General features: G+C 44.5%; 1 protein-coding gene across 3 annotated transcripts in view; it reads left to right on the forward strand.

The window, feature by feature from the left end:
- RABL3 (RAB, member of RAS oncogene family like 3) overlaps nt 1–1,883 on the forward strand; it is a 34,944-nt gene extending 33,061 nt beyond the window's left edge. For all 3 annotated transcript variants that reach the window (XM_025189594.3, XM_014578481.4, XM_006132907.5), the window contains exon 8: nt 1,502–1,883. In XM_025189594.3, the coding sequence (XP_025045379.2) occupies nt 1,502–1,567 (66 nt within the window). In that variant the 3' untranslated portion in view covers nt 1,568–1,883. The remainder of the gene's footprint in view (nt 1–1,501) is intronic.
- The last annotated feature ends 8,878 nt before the right edge of the window (nt 1,884–10,761 follow it).

Here is a 10,761-nt window from a genome sequence, read left to right on the forward strand (position 1 = left end):
GATTAAGATACTTTATATTTTGATATTGCTTTTGTACAGTAGATTGATTATCTGGGTTGCTGTCACAGTGTAAGAAAGGCTATATGTCCTGTTGGGCGAGCACCTCAGCTCTGCCTATGTGTAGACAGAGGGATGAGGTGACTCCCAAACCATAATCTTGCTGACAGCTGCAGGAGATGCTGCCACGAGAGCAGTAGTATAGTATAGGATGAAAGAATCATGGATCCTCTTTCCGTTGGGAAATTGTGTGTTTGTATGCCCTCTGCAGTGTAAATCTACATGAAATCCCATTAAGCAAGGACATTTCTGGTAGTTTTGAATAGACTTTCTTTGTAAGCGCTGATTCTCACAGTATAAGCGCTATCTAGACATACACAGCAGAAATGTGAGTGCTGATACCTTACTGCAGCTTTCTTCGTTCTGATGGATTTCGCCAAACTTCACACCTTGATATGTAAAGACTGTTATCTTAATTACTGCTAAACTGCAGCCATCTCTGGAGTAGAACACAGCACCTGTTTAGTAGAGCACAGTAACTGTATATAATAGTTTAGAAAAGGAAAAAGGCTGCTGTATATAATTGAAATTGCAGAGAGATTTAGAGAGGAACAATGTAGTAAACCAACTTGGAATTTGGCCAGGACGGTACTCCTGAGACTGCAATTCTTTCATAAAGCTCCAGAAGCCCTGTAGGCCAGTGGACAGTGTTAGAGAAGAAACAGGCAACTCAAGAGCAGATGGGGTAAACAGAACAGCTCTATTGCCCACGCACGTTTACCTCAGATATATAGCACAACGTTCCGAGTGGCAACAATTTGGCAACAATTATACCCTTTTATCTATTTTAGTATATTAATTCACATGTCTATCATTACTTTCCATAAAACCTTATTTAGGATGTTAACTCCCATAAAATGAATATTAACAAGCAGGTGATGAATATTATTATTATCCTCCCCTAATTGACTATTTACAGAATTTCTAATTAAATCAACACCTTTCTACACTACAAACTTTTCAAATCATCAGGTTACAGAGATTACAAGAAAAGTAACTCTGAAAATATTTTTTACAGAGTCAGTGAGAGTAAGTAAAAGACACAACAAAGAAGAGAAGCTGCATGCTTGTCTATCTTCCTAGGCTGCAAGAACAAAGAGAGCATATTTATACATCAGAAAGGATAATACCTGCTTTAGCCTGATTCTTAATCTATCTTTCCAGACTGAAGAAACAAAGGGGGGGAAAAAAACATGTTTAAAGGGCAATGCCTATTTTAGCTAGACCCCTGATGTGAGTCATCCCAGACCCTTATTAATTTTTATATATCCCAATAGACAGGACCTCACTTTTACATTGAATTCAAAAGATGGTACTACGTAGGCGCATGCTGCAGTACTTGGTATTCCTAATTCAGAAGGAAGAGTGGGATGGAAAGGAAGTAATGTTGTCAACTTGATAATATGCTGGCTCTGACATGGTGATTTATCTTCCATATTTACAGATTCCTGGCTTTTCTGATAGAAAAAGATTTGGAGGTGGTACATTGAAGAGCCTTCATTATGATTGAACACTGCTCACTGTCCAGAGATTGAATGGAATACGAGTTCTCTCCATTTACAGCAACATATTCCTTTCCCTGTTGGACTCCTTGAAAGCTACCATTCTCTTGCCAGGCAAAATAAATTTTATTAATTGCTTTGGCCAATAGGACTGTGGAAGATATCAGTGCTGATGAAGGCACAGGGAAGAATCCCCAAATCTGTTTTGAAATCCAGGCTTCCTCCTCAGCTTAGGAACCTTGTGGAAATACGGGATCTTTTTGAATTGGTGCAATAAATTCAGTGTTTTCCACACTGCTGTGGGAAACATTTTCATGCACAGCATGCATGTGTACCTCTTTTTCCCCACAGCTTGGAAAATTTATGAACATTTGTTTTTTCAATGCATTATTGTAATTTTAGTTCTAGCTGAAAAGGAGCACCGAATAGGCTTCTCATTTACATTAACATAAAGCAAAACAAGCAAGCAAAATATAAGACATATATTTTATACGAAAAATACAAGAAATAGAATGGAAAACATTAGAAAGCCATCATATAAATCAGTAGTACAGCCTCAGCTGGAACACTCAGGTTTACATCACCCCATCTCAAAAGGGACATAACAGAAGTTGTTCCAAGACAGGTGCTCAAAATGATTAAAAGCCTGAAAAAAAATTCCCTATGGAGATTGGTATTGCCTTTTAGTTTGGTATTTGCAGTTTAGAGAGGACAGAGAAAGTAGACCAGGTATTCCTATTTATTTTTCTCATAATACCAGAACATGGGGTTATTTAATGACTAGGGATGTTAGGTAGTGTTTAATTAGCTAATCAAATAGTCCTTGGAATTTCCATCGACTACTTGATTAGTCAATAAAGAGGGGCATGTGCTACCCCTGCTGTGGCTCTGCAGTTAAATAAAGGAGTCTGACTACACTTAAATTGCAGAGCTGCAACAGGGCTAGCTGCCGGGGGAGCAGTTCTGGGACCACCGCTGTGCCTATGCCTTTTAAATGTAGTAAGAGCCACCTAGCTGCATAGTTAGAATAGAGTGGGTAGAAATTTTTAAGTGACACACAAATTCATCTGCTTCAGGGTTCCTAACCATGATGTTTTGGAGGTTAGAAAGAAAATTATGGGAAAACCAGAGGCCTTTCCTCTCTCCTCCCGATCTTCCCAGCCAGCTGTCTGGGGCTTTCTGTCCCCCTCCAGTGCTATGGCCAAGGGCTGGGGGGCAAAGGTTTTGGGACAGGGGAACTACTTAGCCTGTCTGATAGCAGGCAAGATGGCAAGTCCCAGCTCTTCTGGACATTCTCTTGGTGGTGCCCTAGTGGTCTCTCTGCAGTATAGCTCTCTCCTTTGGGCTTGGTGACCCCAGTGGCCACTCTCAGTATTGTGTCCCTCCTCTCTGTGCCCCTTTTTTCCGTGTTATAGAAGTCTCATTTCAGGCACTTCTTATTTCCTTGGCATAACCAAATCCTGATCTTGCTTTAAGTTATGATAAGAGGAAGCTGCCTTCCAAATTTGGTGGTCCTAGCTCTTAATGTTGAGGAGCAGTTCTTGAACAAACAGAATCACAGACAACCAGACAGATGCATATTTCTAAACTGTGTAAATCGATAATTCTTCTGAAGCACTGGTTTTAGCCATTGCTGGAGATAAAACACTAGAAGTGTTGAGGTTATTAAATGAGTATCCCAAAGTTCAAGTACTAACAGCTTTTCTTTCTCACAGTAACTTATAATGCTTTAGTCTGGGCCAGAGGCTAAGAGCCAGTGTTAAATATAAATATAAATTAATAATAAAAGGAGGGTAAAAAAGTAAAACATTGGTGTGAAATTGACTGTATGCTGTTCCACAAACTCCACATTGCATCTGCGTGTGGCTCTTCTCTGGCTGTTTGCTGGGAGTAATGGAGTGCTGCCTATAGTTATTTAGAAGGCAGGAATGACATAGAGATAATCAGACCTAACTTACTAAATGTAAAAATATTTACATTTCTCTCTAGCACCTTTCACCAAAGAGATTCAAGAACACTTTACAAACCTGAATGAACTAAGGCACCAAGTGTCTGGATGAGGTATGGTGAGAATCAGTATTCATATTTTACAGCCAGAGAAACAGGTACCAAGATATTCAGTCTAAAGTCTTCAACATTTTGCAGTTTGAGGTGTCCTGTTAGAGACAGCTGCAGAGTGTCATCTTTGAAGATGAGAATCTGGCTTTCCAAAGGTCACACTATATGGTCAGGAATAGATTCCGGGGATCCTGTTTTACAGACTTCAGCCTTTAGCCACGAGACTGTTGTCTTCTAAAATAAATCATTAAAGTATCTGAGTTGTGGTATGTCCAGTAAAACCGTAGGCCTAATTATGAACAGAGAACACAATAGATTCCAAATTTAGTCTCTTAGGCTACATCTAGACTGCAGCTTCTTTTAGAAGAAGCTTTCTTCTGGAAAAACTTCAGAAAGACCGTGTCCACACTGGCTAAGCAGATCGAAAAAACAATCTGCTTTTTTGAAAGAGAGCATCCAGACTGACTGGACACTCTCTGCATAAAAGGCCACCTGGAACCACTTCAGGCAGGGCTTTAAGTCAACAGTTGCTTCCAGGTGCTGGTGCCAGAGCCTAGCAGAAACAAGTGCTTAAAGGGACCCCCCCGGACAGCTGTTTCTCTGCTTCTGCTGCATGCTTGCCTACCTCTGAGGGACAGCAAAGCTCTCACAGTGCCTGCTGTGGTTGCCCACCTTTTTTGAATGTCACAGCTTTTTCCTGTGTGCCATGGAACTGGAGCTGCTCCTGAGCACGCAGTGGCCCCACATGGCCATGCTGCATTTTTTGCAGCACTTTGTGCTGGCTGCTTTCCTGGTCCTGACCGAGCTCAATCCCAAGTTCATTCTCTGGACCCTTTCCCTGGGTGCAGGAGCAACATCCTTGCAATCCACTATGGAGAACTGTTCCTGGAGCCTGGACACCAGTTCCTACTGGTGGGACCGGCTTGTCATGGAGCGGTGGGACGACCAGCAGTGGCTCCAAAATTTCTGCTGGTCATGGAGCTGTGTGCCTGGCTCGTCCCTGCCCTCTGGCACGACACTCCCCTGTGGCCTGCCATCACCCTGGAAGCTCACCACCCCCAACAGCTACTGGTTGGTGGGCAACCAGTTCAGAGTGGGGAAATCCACTGTCGGGGCCCTCCTTGTGGAGGTAAGGCATTCTTGGGCTGCAGTTCCTGCTGTTGGGGGGGGGGGGAGAAGAGTCCTGGAAGAGGGGCACCCTTGGGAAAGGGAGGTTGGGGGTGGGGGGAAACCCCATCCCCAGGGGGTTGTGCCATCCCACCCTCCCACATCCCTGCTGTTGGGGGGGGTGGCCTCATAGGGGTGGCTCTTCTGGTGTTGGGGGGTGGGGAAGGGCTTGTGGGGAGGGGTGGGTACCTCCCAAAGGCTCAGGCACTCCCTCTCCATTCGTGTGTGTGTGTGTGTGTGTGTGTGTGTGTGTGTGTTTCCTTCTTCAGGTTATGAGCACCATCAATTCCATCCTCATCCACCTGGGAGACCTGGACCCAATTGTGGCTGGATTTGCTGTCCTGGGTTTCCCGAACTGTGGGGGAGCAATTGATGGGACCCACATCCCGATCCACGCACCTCAGCATAGAGCAGCCCAGTACATCAACCGCAAGGGCTACTTCTCGATGGTGCTGCAGGCCCTCGTTGACCATCGTGGACAGTTCATGGAAATTTATGTTGTGGTTGGGCAGGGCATGCGATGCCTGGATTTTTTGCAGCTCGAGCCTCTACTGCAAGCTGGAGGCAGGCACATTCTTTCCCCACCGGAACTTTGCAGTTGGGGATGTGCAGATACCATTGTGCATCGTGGGGGATATGGTCTACCCTCTGATGCCATGGCTCATGAAGCCATATACCGGCCACCTGGATCCCAGTAGGGACCAATTTAATGCCCACCTGAACCGGGCCAGGATCCAGGTAGAGTGCGCCTTTGGCCACTTCAAGGCACAGTTCACTGACTTCTCAATAGAGACACCTGTTTGGTTTTAAACAAAATGAACTGTGTATTGATCATTCAATAAAAAAGCTGGGGAGGGCAAAGGGGGGGGTTTCTTAACTTGGATGGGGAGGGGGCTCGGAGTGGCATGGGGGCTGGCTAGATGTGCCGCCTTGGGTGAGGGGACCTCATAGGACTTGGGGTTGGGTGGGTCCTGGGATCACAGGATGGGGGGCTGGAGCAAGGTCAGGGATGGCAGGGAGAGGAGGCATGGGCATTGCTAGGGGAAGAGGGGAGAGGGAATAGGCATAGCAGGGGGGCAGAAGCAGCGACAGCTATCGCACCGCTGCATGAGCTGGTCCCAAGTATAGTTCCAGCACTCCGCGTCCTACCAGATATTCTGCGCCAGGGTCTGCTGCATGTCACGCAGGATGCTGACATACTGCCGCATGAGGTCTTCCTGGTCCCTGGCACGCTTTCAGATCCCCTGGGCTCTGGCGATTGGCTCAGGTGGTGTGGTTCGCCCCTCAGTCCCAACTGGTCCAGCTGTGGAGAACACAAAGAGGAAGAGGTGGTCAGTCATCCATGCAGACACGTCCCTGAGGCCATGCCCTCCTCTTTGAGCAGCAACCAACTGTCCTTGGAGCAGAGGAGGGGGATGTTCTGGGAGCAAGGCCATGTGTGGGCTGCTCAGCAGGCCTTGCCTCACAGGGGCCCCGAGGTGGCCAGGGAACCATGCTGCCTGCTTTCTGTCCCCGGGACCAGACGTATGGGGCGGGGGCCTTCCCTGAGCCTTGGAGCAGATCCAAGCCGTGCTCAGGGGCTGCCTGCTGAGTCCACATGGTGCACACTAACTCTGCATGTGGTTCCATATGCATGGACTGCAGCACGATGTCCAGGCCAAGCGACACTCGCACCCTGCCCTGTGTGTGTGTCAAACAGAGCACTCACCTGAAGATTGCTCCTCAGCATCAGAGGAGACCTGGGAGACATCCATGCTCACAGCAACTCGGATTTCCAGTATTTGATGTGTTGTGGGCTAGAGGGAGCCACTTTTTGTTGCATCTGTTATCAGATGCATTTCTGTTGCAAGCAGTAGTAACAAGATCTGCCTGCAACCGGGGCTCAAACTGGGGGGAAAACAAGTGATGGAACTCTGAAGCTCTGCCCAGCACCAAAGGGCTTGCCCGCTCATTGCACCAAAATAAGACACCACTCGGATTGCAGATTATCACACTGTGATCATCCCTCTGCTTTCTGTCGTGATTTGATTAATAGTGAAATATTTAACTAGATTGCCAGTTGAGAGAAATAGGAGTTTACACATCTCAGCCTGAAGCATCAAGTCTATCTGTGTTTTAAGGCAGCCAGCCACTAGGTTGGTTTACATTGGATGCACATTTGAGAGGTTTCCTCAACCTTATTAGCTAGGGTGGGTTGATTGGTGTGTTTAAAAAAAAATTAAATCTTAGATTCTGGAGTAAAAGATGGCAGCTGCTAAGGGAGCTAGTTCAAGCTGACCACTCCCTGCAGCTTACTCCCGAGGGGGGTTTCACAGAGGTGTACTGGGTACTTGCATAAAGGAGCATAGCTCCTGTGATGGCATTAACAAGGGACTATCAGTAGAACATCATAAAGGGACCAACCCACAAAAGCAGTGAGGATTCCCAGGCCCAAACTAGGTCTGAAGCCTTTTCAGACTGTCACTGCTTAGGAGAAGATGTAATGGTTCAGAATGGAGGTGTTAGAATGTGACTTTTTTTATTTACGTGAATTGTATGAGGGCAGGATTTATCATTTAAACTATTTTCATAGTGAACGGGACTACCCTGCAAAATGGAAATGGTTAAAGTTATCAGAAAGGGGTCTGAAGGTAGATAATGGGTTTTCTTGTGGGAGAATGGTTAACTGAAAAAATGCACTATATCTTCCCCAGAATCATAACATTTTGAAGTGAATCTACTAATTAATTTAAAAAATAATTGGAAATGGGGCCTGAAAGAAGTCTAGCATCTGCTGTTGAACTTGGGTTATTTGCTGCTATTAATCTGTTCCAGCATAAGAAGAGTCAAACTTTCCCAGAATGATTAGGCATTTTAGTATTTATGGACCCAGATTAGCTTCCCAAAGAGCTATATTAAAATGTAGTTAAGGGTGAGAGTTCACATAGGTTAAGGTAAGATATGTTCCATGCAGTGCTTTTTTTGTGATGGTACTGCCCAGTACACAGTACTGGCACCTCCAGTCAGAGCTAACCTGGAATGAACAGAGTACCAGCACCTCTGTAATGAAAATGGCCGACAGTCGGCTGGGTCTTAAAGCGTACCGGCACTTTTTTTTGTTTGTTTGTTTTTTGTTACCAAAAAAAAGCACTGATTACATGGATGGTACTATCTCAGAAACAAGCCCTGGGCAGGACATGACTGATACAGGCTCACTCCAGTTCACCCACATGAAGTGAGATGACTTCGTCCTATTTAGGACTATCCTGTGTTGATGAGCCTACTTTTGTAGCTGTCACAAGTGCAGCCTTAGCCTGTGAAGTAACTTAATCCAAGTGGATTTACATTGCTGGTGTGCAGGGGCTGGGGGTCTCTTTGCCCAGAGCTCTTAAGAGCCTCTTTGGGGGCCATCTCAGGCACTTCCACTGTCTGGAGCATGTCAACTTCCACGGGCATGTTATCTCAGGGACCTCAATATTGAGTTTAATGTAGACAAGGTGAGGGAGGTGAGTGTAGGTGGAGAGGGTGAATAGGGAAAGAATCAAGTTTATGGGAATTGTAGCTGGAAAGAGGGGCACGAAGGACGGCAGAAATAGTAAGGGGAAGGCAAGAGACTGGTGGGGAACGTGCTTTTAATTCTGCCCTGTTACAGACTCTTCAAACTTCCATATTATAATGCACTGAAATCGTGTGAACAGGTTGTCACAAGATGTAATTTTTTAAAAATTTGAACCAGTGTTCCCTTTAAATTGCATGGCAGCATAGCGTCAGAGAGAACACTGTTTAGAGCCATTTTCCTTGTTCTTAATCATTGAACTTTCTCTTTTAGCAGAAACCTTAACTCTGTCCTGTAGTCCGTGCAAACTGATACAATTATGATTAAAGCGTATTAGTTTTTGTGGACACAAATTAGATTAAACTGATTTTTAGAGACCTATCTAATTTTTTTTTTAATTCTCTTTCATAATGTTTCAACAGGGCAGAGTTAAGGTGGTTTAGATGCATCAATAATGCATTTCTGTACCTTAGCATGGTTGGATTTATTTTAAATTTAACCTGAACTGAGAATTTCCTGAGTTCATAATGCTTAGTTTGGTGATAATTACAGCATCACTATTAGGTAAAATTACTGCTCTCTATCTTGACCTTAATACAAGTTTAACATAGTTTTGGTTTGGGTTTAATAGTAGTTTCTCTAGAAGAAAGTAGAGCGGGAGCTACATGGGAACAGAAAAATAAATTAGATTAGCTTTGTGCACCACCACGTCTCACCCCTAATGTAACTTCCCTTAAGTGCTTGACCACCTTGTTCCATCCAGCTCTCTCTGCATTTCATGAACTGTGATCAGTGCTGGCCTTCTAACGGCTCTTTTTTCAGTCAGTTCATGTCTCCACTTGCTGTGCCAGAGATTGATCGCATTTGATTTAGTGGGTCTATTAAAGACCCCCTAAATCAAACCCTGAGGGTGCCTCCTCACAGTTGAGAGCAGTCAGGGAAACTAACAGGAGCATTTGCTCCAGTAAACCTCCCATTGTGAAGACGATGCCAAGCTCAGCTTAAGATATGTCGACTCCAGCTACGTTTTTATGAAGCTAGAGTTTTGTACCTTAGGCCAACTTTCCAGGTCTAGTATAGACCTGGCTTCAGGGATCCCACAGCATCTAATTGCAGGCTTAGTAGAAATAGGATTCTCTCCCACACACTCCTCTCTGTAACATGCTGCACTGCTTCTCCAGCTAACTGACACATCCTTCTGCTGTTGCACAACACAAACCAGATACAGAATATTGCCAGTGGAGATCAGGAAGGAAACCCCAATCCTTCTGTGCAATGTTACTGTGTTAGTAGATGCATCGTGGGGATGGAACACACCATTCTTTATTTGAATCGCAAGGTCAGGCAATCCCACTATCTGAGTGTCTACATGCTGATTTGTGTGAGTTTAGCATAGTACCTTTAGGTAAACTGATGCAACTTCTATGTGTAGACTAACAGCCTAAGACACCTCTGCGGTAATGCATACAAAAACGCTGCCTGCTAATCATGGCTTAGCCAGTGATAAACTGGGACTGTCCCTCTTTCCTTCTTTCCTTTAGTCAGTCAGTCGGTCTCACTAACCTATTCCCTGCCATTCTTTCTTCTCCCTCTACCTTAAAAATGTTTTTAAACCTTGGTTAGGAACAAAGCTATGCCAATCTTTTCTCATATTAATTTGCCTTGTATCTATCCCCAACCCTCCTGGGTCTTTTTGTTCCTAAACTCTCTTGGTCAGAGATTGTCTCCTTATTTGTGCTTGTTCAGCACACATCTCTTTAGGGTCTTGATCTCACCTCGGGTCTCTAGATATGTCTGTAATCTAAATAATGAATAATACTAGGATTCCAATCCTCACTAGGCCTTTGAATACTTCTATAATATGACTATCAAGGGCAGCTGTTACCTGCTCTAGGTTTAGACTTCTAGATCTCAACCAGTTGGCAGTAATCCCTCAGTTAGATACAGTCTGATGGATGCTCAGCCCACTGTTTCTGGTCATCTTTCTCCACTGATAGGACTGTGTCAGAGTTTACTAGCAAAACACTCTGATAGGTTCTGCAAACAAAGAAAACTTTACCCTTCTGCTTTTTTCTCTCCTTTCTACATTGCTATTATTTGGCTTTCCCTGATGGAAATCATGCTCCTATCTGACTCCCTTGTTAAAACACTGGTGACTTTGATTCCCTTAGAACACTGTGTTTCTATGGCTCTGAACATGCTTTTTTTCATTTACATGAATCCATTATAGTAATTGATTAACCCATCACACCATGACGTATTACCTGAGGGAGCTTGGAGGAAAATCTTTCTTAAGCATGCTCGATCCAGCAGCACTATACTCCATTCCCACAGATAAAGACTCCACTCTTTGAAGAACATGGTAAATACAAGGGCAAAAGTAAGGGGGACAAAAAAGGACAGAATAAAATACTCCCAAAAGTAAGGGGGACAAAAAAGGAC

The sequence above is a fragment of the Pelodiscus sinensis genome, chromosome 1 (assembly GCF_052426305.1).
Source record: "Pelodiscus sinensis isolate ZL-2025 chromosome 1, ASM5242630v1, whole genome shotgun sequence".
NCBI lineage: Eukaryota > Metazoa > Chordata > Testudines > Trionychidae > Pelodiscus > Pelodiscus sinensis.